This window comes from Protomyctophum bolini (assembly GCF_963924005.1).
Source record: "Protomyctophum bolini genome assembly, chromosome: 1".
NCBI classification, from domain to species: Eukaryota; Metazoa; Chordata; class Actinopteri; order Myctophiformes; family Myctophidae; genus Protomyctophum; species Protomyctophum bolini.
This window is the reverse complement of record NC_137862.1, coordinates 36,399,203-36,413,036: the sequence shown is the minus strand read 5'-3', so window position 1 is coordinate 36,413,036 and position 13,834 is coordinate 36,399,203. Positions and strand designations below refer to the sequence as shown.

Below are 13,834 nucleotides of genomic sequence, written 5' to 3'. Positions count from 1 at the left end.
GCTAGGTCATCTGTGACAGCTAGTCAGCTAGTAGTAATATTTCAGTTTGTTTTTGTGTATGTGTATTTCTTGTTGCTTTTTGTGGGTGGGGTCATATTTCCTTTTTTTCCCTTATATGAAACATTTTCATTTACAACTCTGCTCTCACTTTGTAATGATGCTGTGCAAAGTAGCATATTGTATGGGAGGGACAATTATATATGATAGTGTCTGGTGCTGGGACTCTGGTGCAACGCACAGGTCCTGGGCCTGGTGAGACCTGGTGAGATATAGGAGGGGCCCTGACAGCCCCACAGTAATTCCAACGGATTGTGTGGCCCTGGATTTGCCCTAGTGGGACTGATTGAGGGTAGCTACTGGGACATAAGTCGGGACTTGAGCTCCCCGGCAGGGTCACCTGAGTGAGGGGTATGATGTTCGAGAGACCCGAAACCCCGATGACCTTGATTGGATACATCACTGAGGATACGTCCCAGGTGCATCCATGCAATATTTTTTGTTATATGTATTATGTATATATCGTATAGGAAATTATATATTATTTATAGTGGCTCTCAAAGTGGGACACACTGGATTCCATTGCAGTAACTCAGAGACCCGGGTTGAACCTGTTCCGTTCTTTTTTTCCCCCCCACATAATTTTGTACCAAATTCATTGGTTCAGATCCTAAAAATTGGTTCGGAACTGGAACCAAAAAATCCTTTCTTGCTGTGAAGTGGGAACCAAAGTGGGTGTGTCACTATTCAGGTTGGAAGATGCAGATGTGATATAAACCATGAAAGAACAGAACCAGTTCTAGAACCAAAGTTATTTTGGTGGAAAAGGGGCCAGAATGTAGAACTGGAACCAAAGTTTAGAAAACCAAAGTTTCAAATCTGAGACGGCTAACTAACGGAGCATGTTGGTCACCTTCTACCTATTTAGAATTAGAAGCAGATGCAATGTGATGTAACGCGGCTGTGAAGTGTTCCAGTAAGTAAAATGTCGTTGCTCTCCGATCATCCGATGCTGACCTTGTACTTGTTTCTGTCTTGTGTTGCAGAGTGCCGCGATGGAGGAGACTGTCATTTGGGAACAACACACTGTGACACTTCACAGGGTGAGTATTTAGCCCTCTTCACGTCACCTTTCTCTCCCTCCTTCTATGTCTGTCTGTGTCTCTCTCACTCACTCACACACGCACGCACGTGCACACACACACACACACACACACACACACACACACCTTCCCTCCTCTTGTCCACTGTCAATCCTTCTGTGTGTGTGTGTGTGTGTGTGTGAGCCAGCTGCAACAGCAGCAGGATGTGTTTTGCCGAAACAATGGCGAGGGAATCCAGATGGCAGGAAGTGCAGTCTGAGGAAGACAGAAATCAGTATCCACTTCCTACCAACTTCTCTCCACTTCCTCCATATTGGCAGCAAGGGCTTTCCTTCTCTTAACTTTTTAGGGAAAGAGCCTAAAAGTATGGCGTTGTCCTTGTGCACGTTGCCCTGTAAGATCCAATGCACATCATGCAGCCAGATGAATCACTTCGGATCAACAGCATAACAATCAACAAAACACAGAGAGCGCAGTGTGTCTTTTTGGCAAACAAAAACAAAAAGCCTTGACATTTGACATTTCTCTCTCCGTTTCACAAGAGGGCAGGGCTCAGCCCCGGGCACTCACAGACCGGAGCAAGAGACAAGAGACACTGACACGTTATTAAGTGCAATAAATAACAGTAATTGACAGACGTTGACCACAAAAGTCTGAATGTGTGTGTGTGTGTGTGTGTGTGTGTGTCTGCTCACTGTGTTTATTTATACACACATATACACTGTATTCACATACGTATAGTCGTATACACTGTATATAACATATTCTTTCCCCCTCTCCAATTGGCCCCACTTTGACAACCTTTGCTGTAAACTGTAGTAGGTTGATGTTGTGATGGTATGGGATTGCATTGCAGAGAGCACCTGTCTAGACATACCAGCTTACTGTAATCTAATTAGTATGCGTTTTGTTTGAAGCTGTAGAATTGTCCGAGTGAGAGCAGTGGTGGTTGTCGTGGTTGTAAGATTTAGCCACTTAGTTGCATCACATGGTTTTCTCCTCTGCTGTCTGCTGGCACCATATCGCTGTGGTCGTCCAAACCACAACGGAAACATCCCAGCAGTTACTGGGTATGTGGTGATGGTGAAATGGCAATGAGCAGAACTAATCACAAGCATGTGGCTCTGCGATTGTTGCCAATGTGTACTGTCAATAGTGAATCTCCAATTAGCTTTCCACAGCAGTTTCATTGTGCACTCGTAATTGCTCTGCACACATCCTTCTCTCTGTAAGGATGTGGTGTTTTTATTTAGATAAGAAATAAATGCGTGCCAACTTAAGTGCATCAAAGCATTGACCTATTATCAATTCACCAGTAATAAGTTGATGTGTGCCGCGTGCGTGGCGTGTGTGTGTATGTGTGTGTGCAGGCCCCCGGGTTCGGCTTTGGCATTGCCATCTCAGGTGGCCGGGACAACCCTCACTTCCAGAGCGGAGAGACATCCATTGTGATCTCTGACGTGTTGAAAGGAGGACCAGCAGAGGGTTTGTTACAGTAAGTAAGCATTACTGCCAGAGTGAAGCCTTCCTTATGTTCATAGTGTATGTACAGTTACTGTAGGAAAGGTAAGTAAAGCTACCAGCATAATATCGTTGCTGACTTGCTGTCCGTCGGGAAGAAACCTCATAACTCCATTTGAGGTTTTTGATTTTTTTGGGCATAAATCAGTGAACACCCTTTATGTCTGTGTGTTGTTTCGAAAATATTGAGTAGTAAAAAGTGCTTTGGGCAAAACCTCTTGACTCCATTGGACCCTCAAAATGTCTGCTAAAGCAACTAACTCCACCAACTCTCCCCCTCTCATGGAAGTAATTGACAATATATAAAGTTACACCACCAGCTTTGACGAGGCTGTATTGCTTTGTTTTAAAAATGGGCCATGGGGCCCATAGGGCAGGAGCCTATCTCCTGTTTCTGTAGCGTGAGGCAGCTTGATGTACATGTACACCCCCTGGACATGACGCTAGTATGTCGCAGGGACTTTTTTTAGAGTCTTTGGTAATTGGTATGACCCGGCCGGGGATTGTACCCCTACCTCCCAGTCTCAGGGCGGACACTCTAACCACAAGGCCTCTGAGCTGGTGAATTAAAAAATATAAGGTTTTCTTAATTTCCTGAAAAATGTACATTTTAGAGTTATGAGGTTTCTTCCGACAGCAGAGATATATAGTTAAGTCAGTTAGAAAATTGCTTCACTTTTTGTTTTTATCACACAATGCATTACTACGGTATAGATAAACATATACAGTAGTGTCCTGTTAAACACTGTAGTTCAACCCGTTCGACCTACTTTGGTTTCTCAATGATTGACAAAATCATCGTTCATTTTCACTGAATATTCGAATAATTACGAACGATATTAAACATTGAAATATTGCCAAACGTATAAATATGATGATGTTCAATATGCTGTGCAGCCCTACTGCATAGCACTGTATATAGACTGACAATGACTTACCTGATTGGTGATAACTTACGTCCTTACCCATTGTTCATTCATTTTTGTTCCAGAGAGAATGACAGAGTGGTTATGGTTAATGCTGTCTCTATGGACAACGTAGAGCATGCATACGCTGTGCAGCAGCTCCGCAAGAGTGGCAAGAACGCAAAGATAGTAAGTTCCTTATGTATATTTAACAGTGTTCATTTTACTCATTTGTACAGTCTCACATGAGAAGCTAATATTTCTTTAACTTATTTGCATTTGGTTTATATTTATTTCAAAGTTTATTTTTTATTTGCTATGATGCTAAGATATATTTGTTATAGAAAAGATGTATCTTTACACGTTATATTTGTTTATAAGATATATTCATCGGCCAATTTGGAGAACATCACGTCAAATGGAATCAAAATCAACCAATTTAATTTTGATCAACGGCTGATCAATTCATCCCTAATAATAACCCTTCATAGTGTACTGTAGTTCCAAATACATTACTTTGTGTCTTAACCACTCAGAACTTCCCTCCTTCTCCCTCACTTCTAGACTATCCGTAGAAAACGGAAGGTGCAGATTCCTGTGTCTCGGCCCGGTGACAGGGAAACCATGTCTGAGCACGAGGAGGAGGAAGACAGCGACGAAGAGGACGGCGGCTACGACCGACACGGCGGCACCGTGGCCTACGGCGGGGCGAGCGGCAGCAGCACGGGCCCCGGCAGGCGCCATGAGCGCAGCAACAGCGGCAGCGGCAGGCGGGATAACAGTGCCTCGCGGGAGAGGAGCATCTCTCCACGCTCTGACCGACGCTCGCAAGCCTCGTCCGCCCCACCCAGACCTGCCAAGGTCACCCTCGTCAAGTCCCGGAAGAATGAAGGTGCCACTTTTTCTGCCTCAAAAAACGGAAATGAATTGTAACACGGCTGTGATGTAATTGCACCTCTTACAGTGTACCATGTGGTCCCCTCACATATTCTCTTACATTTCTTAATTGTCTTTGAAAGCAGAATACGGGCTGCGGTTGGCCAGCCACATCTTTGTGAAGGACATCTCTCCCGAGAGCCTGGCTGCTAGAGATGGCAACATCCAGGAGGGAGATGTTGTTCTCAAGGTGAGAGACACTCACCTGTCTGTCTGGTGGTGATGGGTCGATGAGGGACGATGGAAGAAGGCCGATAAGTGAGAAAGAAATGAAGGGTGGGGAGGGAATGGTACTGGAAGAATGAAGTGAGACGTGTGGGAGGGGTCCTTTTTGATCAACTTTCATCTGTCTGCTGTGATAATCTGTGTGCTGCTGGGAGCAGCCCGCAGAGTGAGGTCATAGTTCATTAGCATGCCTGCTCACCAGAAGGAATACCACACATTCCATTATGCCTTTGTTCTTGACCACTTACTGGACAGGAAAACTCAAAAACAACTTAAGGAAATGCACGGAAAACACTTCATTATATCAAGTTCACAGTGAGTGGTTAAATATTTCAGTGAGACCCTCCCTACTTTATGTTTTACATGCTATCATTCTCACTCAAGTGCATGATTGCACATACAGAACTGGAAGTTCCCGGGCTTGAGCAAGACACTGAATCTGTAATTGCTCCCCGAGGGCCCCCCTGGGTGGTTACCTGCTGTTCCCAACAGTACGATGGGTCCAAATGCAGAGAACGAATGTCCTTACAGGGTTCATTATACTTTTCAGTTTTCACATCATTATACCCCATCTCCCCAGTCCCCACATGTAAAGGAGAACTCGGGCCATTGGTAATTCTTTGATGTGCTAATGTCCAGAGTTACTGTATGAAGATGGTGGTGTCCATTTGACTCTTGAGCTGACCTGCTCCCTGTCCTGCACCAGATCAATGGCACCGTCACTGAGAACCTGTCACTGATCGATGCCAAGAAGCTGATTGAGAGGTCAAAAGGCAAGCTAAAAATGGTGGTGCAGAGAGATGAGCGAGCCACGCTGCTTAACATTCCTGATATGGATGACAGCATCCCATCCGCCAACAACTCCGACAGAGATGGTGAGGTGTCACACAGCAACGTTTTACTTGAGTACACTCCATCCCCACTATATTTCAAATAAGATTTTTTTTTTATCTACCACTGCACAGAAGTGAGTCCTTTTAGCATTTGTTCTACAATGTTTCTAAAGCCTGATTTATTTATACTTAGTTGTGTGCCATTGTCGCATACCGAAAATAGCCAACTTACAAGCTCACAAATGCATTGTGACGTTGTTGAGTGGTTATTTTTGGTGTGTGACGCTGGTGCACAACTTCAGAATATATCAGGCTTTAGAAGATCATTCACAGCTGGAAACAGCTGGAGGCTGAGACTGTGTCCACATGAGCCACAATCCTGATTTACAAAGGCATTTGGGGAAAGTAAGGGAGATCCTGATCCAATTTAAACATTTGATTGCCTTTCTCCTTAACTTTTGGCATTCTGTACCAATTTTGACCAATGGTTAGCAAACATTTTCATGTCAAGGACCCCTAAGTTAACTAAGAATGTATTCGCCCCTCTGAACATATTTTGTGCCAGGGAACTTTGTACCAGTTGTTAAGCTGTTTCACATTTCATCAAGGTTTCATTTGTGAGCTTGTAGATCGGCTATTTTCAGAATATAGGATTACATCTGTTAAACTATTGTTACTTGGGAGCCACTGGAACCCCCACAAAGGACCCCTGGTGGTCCCCGGACCCCACTTTGGGAACCACTGTCCTAACGTGGTCTTCTTCAATTTTCAGACATTTCAGAGATACATTCACTGACATCAGACCATTCCAACCAATCGCACGGTCGAGTCCTGGGCAGTCGATCACGTTCGCCTGACCGGCCCGACACAGCTGACCACGTCCGCCACTCGCCTCGCCAGATGAGCAACGGCAGGTAGGTGAACAAGGGGACATTCAGCAGGGAGTCCTTGGTGCTGTTTGTCTGCCTTATCATCAACACAAATGATCTCCAAGCCAGCAGTCATCATGGCCCTACATCCACAATGATACCATTCCAGCTTCAGAGGTCTACTGACTAGGGCTGGGGAATTAACCGGAAAAAAAAAAATATTTTACAAACGATGTCCGACTTATAAGCCGAATTTTTTGCAGGGATAATTTAGTTTTTCTAGCATCTACTGTAGCATCTAGCATCAATGAATTGACATAAAAAAAGAAATCAGCCAGATAAATTAGTCTGATGAATCACTCAACTGTTATAATACATTGTATGGTAGCATTACAGAAATGACAAAAATAGCAGATCTACACGTTTTGGATTTGGCTTGTATTAGTAACTCTGAGGACCCCCTAGGGGTCCCGGCCGGTCCCCCTGTTGAAGACTCATGGTATAAATCAATAGATAAAAGCACATCAAGAATAAATTGTCATGGTCCCTCCGGTACTGTAGCTCCATATGCGCCCCCATAATGCCTTACTTTTAGGGTCAAGGTCAGTCATTGCTATCCCATTTAGACCCGAGTTAAAAACATTCACTTTGAAAGAATATATATTCAAAGATTTGCGCCACATTTTTATGGTTAAAAAAAATTGCAGACATACAAGCTCGTAGAGCGCCACTCAGTGGCGCACTATGAGCTTGTAGATCTGCTATTTTTCAATAGCTAAATTATAACATTTTTAAAACACCAAAACGGGTTCCCGTACAGAATGGGCTATTGATCCAGCTCCAGGTAAAGAGGGTCTTTTTGATGGGCTGCTAGACACTTGGCTCTTAATACCCGTCTCTTTATGTGTGCATGTCTTACATGGCCTATAGATGCTCAGAGGCTGCCTGTCCACCAGAAACCCTGCACTTTCCCATCATTATCTTTTAATTACAGGGTGACAGTGTGGCCTGTTTCTAGTATTGAGAGCTTAGCAATTTCTAAGCACCAAGGGTCTTGTTTCACATTGTTCAATTTATTTGTATTTATTTAATGATACATGCGTCTGTGACACAACACCATCTACAGTATATAACCTGATATGAACACACACAGGCTAAATCATGAGAACCACAAAGGAGCGCCTATCATCGTAATAATACAAAAATAAACCTATTAATGAAATTTAATTTTCGATACAAAAAGTGTTATGCTCGTATCCTATGCTCATTGTCTCTCTTTCTTTTCTTCTTTTTTTTTCTTAAAAAAAAAAAACCTTGTCCCAAGTTGGAGGCTACAGTAAGTTGATTGGAGCAGTGTATTTTGTAGTTTAGAGTCTGTGTACAATAGCTCCCTTTAGCTGATGACATCCATCCCAAGAATAGTTAGAGATAGAACTATCTGGACATACCCACGCGTCCGGGGAGATGTCCTCTACCACCCCACAGTCTCCGCTAAGCGGGAGAGGTGTAAAATTCAGAGCAGCAGACCTTCTATTGGGGTCAACACTCAAAAAAGTGCCGTTTCCAGACCCAGAATGGACACTGGACAAAGAGGCCTCCGCGAGGCAACTATCTGGACATACCCACGCGTCCGGGGAGATGTCCTCTACCACCCCACAGTCTCCGCTAAGCGAGTAAATGGGTGCTTATATTTCTATGTGAAATGTGGTGATGCTGGCATCACAATAGATGCCAGCATCACGCTGCCTCCGTCTAATAAGCACATTTACAACTTCCTGTTTGGAAACCGAAACAGATGCTTCTGACATTTGCCTGTGCGTGCTTAATCGTTGTACTTCTGAACACATTTCCCAAATCTCAGTGATTTATCCACACATCGCTCTGTGTGTGTGTGTGTGTGTGTGTGTGTGTGTGTGTGTGTGTGTGTGTGTGTGTGTGTGTGTGTGTCGCGTCGCCCTCCAGCTGCAATTGCGAGTGTGCGCTGTGTGCAGGGCACACTACTGAGTTTAAAACCACAGCTGAAACATGAAGTGGAGTCTGTCAATTCCCGCAATTTCCTTCTTCCCATATTGCGCTGCAACGACACTAGGATTGAGCCCCCCGAAGGGGGGCGAAATTCTAGTCCCAAGAATAGTTAGAGATAGACATGTAGCTACTGTAGATATGGTGCTTTCCCAGATGGCAGCCTTGCTGAGGTGATTGGAAGGGGCTTGTATAGTATCGGGGAGTGAGACAGGCTTGTCAGTCTGACGCTGCGGGTGACTGTGTTTTTGCCCTTGGCCAGAGAGAGCCACAGCAGGCCTGCTAGCCTGTGGTCACAATCATTGGCTTTGCTGGAGACTGCAGAGTGGGGTTGGGAATGGGAACAGTGACATGGATCTATCTGGGGCTCATTGCCCTGCAGGTCCTGTTCTGGATGGCTGTGTCAGAGATGGAATCGCTAGGGCCAAGCCTGCTGTCCAGACTCAGCACTGCCTCTAATGGGCACCAGGTCTCTTGGTAGCAGATATTTTTAGCTGAACTGCTCTAGGTATTGTAAGCTACAGCCGAAAGACTAGCAGATCTACATTACCCCGATAGTTTCTTATTAGTCTGCATATTCCCATAATTAAAACCCGCTAGCTAGTTGCTAATTGTGCTGTTGCTATTTCAGTTGACCTGCTTCCTAGCTGCATGTATAATGCTGATAGTTTAATCTCATGAATGGGACCTGTGTCAAACTGTGATGTAACCATGCTTTCTTGATGCAGGAGGAAGGCAGGTTCTTTCCTGCACAGATTCCTTCCACTGTAAGTGTTTTTGCATCTCTCAGACCGATGTACTGGCAGCAGTGTAGTTCCCACAGTATTTAATGTCCATCTTCTTTTCACCCCTTAACGGGATAATTCACAATTTTTGAACTTAAGTTGTATGAACTACTTGCCATTAATATAGTGGTTGCAACTGTCCCGTGGTGCGAGTTCTGCTCTGGTTTTGGTGAATATGAAGTAGTTCTGGTCATTTTGTTGTGGCCACTGGGGCCACGCATTAAAAGTAAAGTAATCCACAAAACTAGCGTCATTTGTATTGTTGACCTATTTGTAAAATATTAGTTTCATTCAACTTTGACCCCTCTATCACAACTATTTTTTGGGCGTAGTGATGTGGACACAAAAAAAACATAGTTCCGGGTGGTCAAAATGTACAAAAGTTGCACTAATATTTTAGAAATGGGTCAACAATACAAATGACGTTAGTTTTGTGGATTAATTTACTTTTAATGCGTGGCCCCAGTGCCCCCCACAAAATTCCTGGAACTACTTAATATTTCACCAAAACCAGAGCAGAACTCCCACCACGGGACTCAGGCAATCAACTAATACAGTTGCAACCACTATATTAATGGCAAGTATTTCATACAGCTTAAATAAATAAAAAATCTGAACTATCCCTTTAAAACATTGAAACGTTGATGTAATTCCTTTCCCGAAATATAGTAAATTGTCTACATATTAGAATACTAAGTGATGTGACACTACAGTATGGTTCCATTAAGGTGTAGACTTCTAGTAGAAGTGGTAGATGAGTTTTCAGTAGTTGTATTTTTGTATAATTGTGTCCATAGCAGTGATTGTGGTCACGGTGGTCGGCCCGCTCTATGATGCTAGTGGCTGCATTCATTATCTTCAAATTGAGGAGGGGCAGAGAGGAATTTGACACACTTCCCACAGAGCTTTGCCCTGAGCCAGATGGTTCACATAACCTGATTGGCTGCAGTGACATTCTTTTTTCCCATCCACGCGACAAGACAGTATTCTACGTATGTGAATGAACTTGACCATCAAGGCCATGTGTCTAGCAGTGAGCATACCTACTGCATAGGCAAAGCCTCTCTATACTGTATGCTGTCTATTTTGGAATTAAACTCTCAATCTTTGATTTAATCACCATGGTCCAACTAACCGAGACATTTGTGTGAGTAATTGTTATGATTTCTCTATTTTCTTTTTCTAATATGTGTCAGTTGAGGGTAGAAATGTGCTACTATGTTTTCTTTTAGCATATTTTTGTTATTTTGTTCTTTGAGTCAATGCTTGTAAATGTCGTCACGTGTTAAGTCTGTGTTGGTTGTGAGGTTCAATAATAATAATTTATGGCAATGGCATAGTGCTGAGGTGATGGAATTTTGAGTCAGTGTTTTCATCAGATCTCTTCTCTCTCTTTCCTACTGGTAGAAGCACATCACTCTCTCTCTTTCTCACTCACACTCAGACTCAGACTCATACAAGCACACACCCACGCACAGTAAGAATGTCTTTAAAAGCAGGGGATTTGAACAAAGGCGTCTGTCAACTGTTGTTTGTCATAGTGTAGTAGCCTATGTAGCACCCGTCTGCCCAAAGCCAACCCCAACTGATTTAGACCACAGTCATATCTCTCTCTCTCTCTCTCTCTCTCTCCTTTGTTTGTCTCTCTCTGTCTCTCTGATTAGGATTCTGATGTTATTCATGTAGCGTCTGTAGCTCTCATTATCCGTCTCCCCACAGTAGACCCTCAAGTAGACCCACTGCCACCGATACAGCTGGCATTGTTGTCCGAAAACAGTACAGATCAACTCCATGGTTACCATCACATTGTACTGAGAGTTGTTCAATAAATTATCCTCACTTGCACTCCAAAACATGGAGAGAGAGGTATTCAACAGCGAGGGCCATTGCATTGTGCAGAGTGTGTTTGTGTACATTATGTACACACACGTGTGTGTGTGTGTGTGTTACAGTACTGTGAATATATGGGCAAAATGTTGTGTGTTCATGCTATCTTGTTGGGCAGAAACTTTGTATCTCCAGATTCCAACGTTTTATGTATTCTTTTCGTTTATTAGTGCCCTAATGTGTCACGCAAAAATGACAGAAATTGCAGATCTGCAACCTCACAGTGAGATATTTTAGCTATTTTTTTAACATGTTGAAGTGAAAGTGGTTGTGTGTCTGTGGGTTTATTGAATCAGGGAAAACTTGAAAAGTATTAATAAGAAGAATATTTCCCCCCCCCATATCCTGAAGAGTAACTTTGGACATACAAGGTTTTCACCCGACAGCAACGATATATATTTCCAGCGTTCAATCTGTGTTAGTCTTTGTGAGAGAGGAGACGTTATGGTGACTGGTGAGAGTGTAAGATGGTGGCTCAGACTGACTGTACCTTCACATTCTTGTGTGAAAGCTGCTGAATACAGTTCAAGTACTGTGCCACAGTGAGTCATGTGATCACACTGGAATTCAGCCATTGTCTTAAGGCAAGCAGTGAAGCGCTTTTCTTCACTATTGTACATACAAACACTTACACGCACACGCTCACGCACGCATGCACACACACACACACACACACACACACACACACACACACACACACACACACACACACACACACACACACACACACACACATTCAGTAAACGCTTGCTTTTGAAGCAGGTTAAACTGGAAGTTGGATTAAAAAAACGATGCTAAATGAATGGTTTCTGTTGGAGACTGGGTGTAACCGCTTTCCTTTTTCTTGTTATTTCTTTTCCCTCTTTTTTTTTTTGTTATTCTGGAAAGCTTTTCTTGGATTTGTCACGATCTCGTGGTTCAGCTGAAATTACAGTATCCCTCTTAAGGAGAAAACAAAAATGATCTGATGTATCAAAATTCAAAACAATTATGGTATAAATCCCATCTGCTTCAGTGTAAATTCATATTGGTTTTCTGGTCTGTGTGGTTTGCCACTGATAATATTATTGGTGGAAGTAGAGGAGTGTATGTCTATAGTATAAACCTCCCATGACAGATAAGCTTAATATATACATGTGAGGTCCATCTATCGGCCCGAACCTCTAGATTTAAAAAAATCACACCCGTGTGAACTGAGTGGTGCAACTCCCCTGACCTCCCCCCCCCCTCCTCTCTCTCTCATTAGCAGGCAACAGTGCAGCACTATCTCTCTCTCTCTGTTTCTGGCACAACAGCGCCACTTTTGCCCCTACTGTACTGGTACTCTAAACATGATAACATAGTCACGGACATTGCTGTTCCTTGGAGTGGTAGCACCACTCAAAAATAGCGGAAATTGCCGATATACAAGCTCACAACACGTTGCGTGTGAGTTTTGAAGATTTGCATTTTGCGATGAGCGACACAGTATGCAACCAAGCATGAATCGGGCATAAGACATTCTCTTTCTTTCTTTTTTTTCACAACACATTGTTTGTTCACCCTATTTGAGTCCTGTGCCCTTATCACCCATCCCATGCTGCATGCCACTTCCTCTTGACGTCTATTTGGTAATCTGACTCTTCCTGGTGATGTCAGCAGAGGGGGCTTCTTAACCCATTTAGGCCTGACGACGAAATAAAAAAAAACGTTCGCTATATAGGTCACCGGTTCGCCCCACAGCTGGCCCAGTGTGCCCAAGTGTCCTGAGCAAGACACTTGCTTGCCTGTATTAATAGCGATAATTTAAAACTCGATGTATGATTATTGATTAATGAACGATTATTAAAAGAAACATTGTGAAAATGACAGATTTACAAGCCCATGCGACTCCTTTGAGCATTGTGCAATGGAGCATAATACAGGGCTTAAGACTGGTTAATCAGTCTAATTGTTATAGATTATAGATATTACACTTTTTGGTGTTGATTCGTTGATGTAGAAGAGAAGAAAAAAACCTTGCATCTCGATTTTTCAGTTCGGTTAATTGCCCAGCCCTACTGCTACTAAATGCAGAGAACAAATATCACGTACAGTATGCACACATGTACAGTCACAAATACCCTTATAGCAACAGTCATCAGTAAAGTATACCCTATTGTTATATAGACATTCTGTGTACCATAACTATACACATATTTACATCTCAATTGATACCATTTATCTTGCATGTATTTACTTTATTGCAGCCACAGAAGTCGCGATGACGATCGCCTGTCCAAACCAGTGGCCATGTCGTCACCAGTGAAAAGCTCAGATGATGGCATCTTGTCACAGGCCAGTGACCAGGCCAGCTCCAGAGATGAGAAACAGCTGCCACCGCTGCCTGGTACAGACAGGCCTTTCTCTCTGCAACACTCAAATACTCACTATGTTCTGCTCCCAACCTCGACACATTTTCTTCAGTTTGAGACGGTATACAATACATGCAGTACATACAGTGTGCTTATGTCAAATGTTGCACACATCACTTGTTCTTTCAGTATGCATTCATGCACCTACAAAGGGCAATGTCTATACATGTGTACAATATCTCATGTACACTACCTGCCTGTGGCTATATGTTCCGAGCAAATCACTGGGTCGAGCAGTGGCACATTTCTTGCGCGCACTGCCAGTAGGTCTCATGTTTTATACTTTTTATACAGACAGACTGGCCAAAGGAAGTTCCGGATCCACATTGGAGCCACGCTCCCCCTTTTCCCATTTTTC

General features: G+C 43.3%; 1 protein-coding gene across 7 annotated transcripts in view; it reads left to right on the top strand.

The window, feature by feature from the left end:
• tjp1a (tight junction protein 1a) overlaps positions 1-13,834 on the top strand; it is a 75,949-nt gene that overhangs the window by 27,118 nt on the left and 34,997 nt on the right. For all 7 annotated transcript variants that reach the window (XM_080760643.1, XM_080760642.1, XM_080760639.1 and 4 more), the window contains exons 2-9: positions 1,044-1,100; positions 2,471-2,595; positions 3,613-3,715; positions 4,091-4,418; positions 4,549-4,652; positions 5,394-5,562; positions 6,293-6,434; positions 13,312-13,451. In XM_080760643.1, coding sequence (XP_080616769.1) covers positions 1,044-1,100; positions 2,471-2,595; positions 3,613-3,715; positions 4,091-4,418; positions 4,549-4,652; positions 5,394-5,562; positions 6,293-6,434; positions 13,312-13,451 — 1,168 coding nt within the window. The remainder of the gene's footprint in view (positions 1-1,043; positions 1,101-2,470; positions 2,596-3,612; positions 3,716-4,090; positions 4,419-4,548; positions 4,653-5,393; positions 5,563-6,292; positions 6,435-13,311; positions 13,452-13,834) is intronic.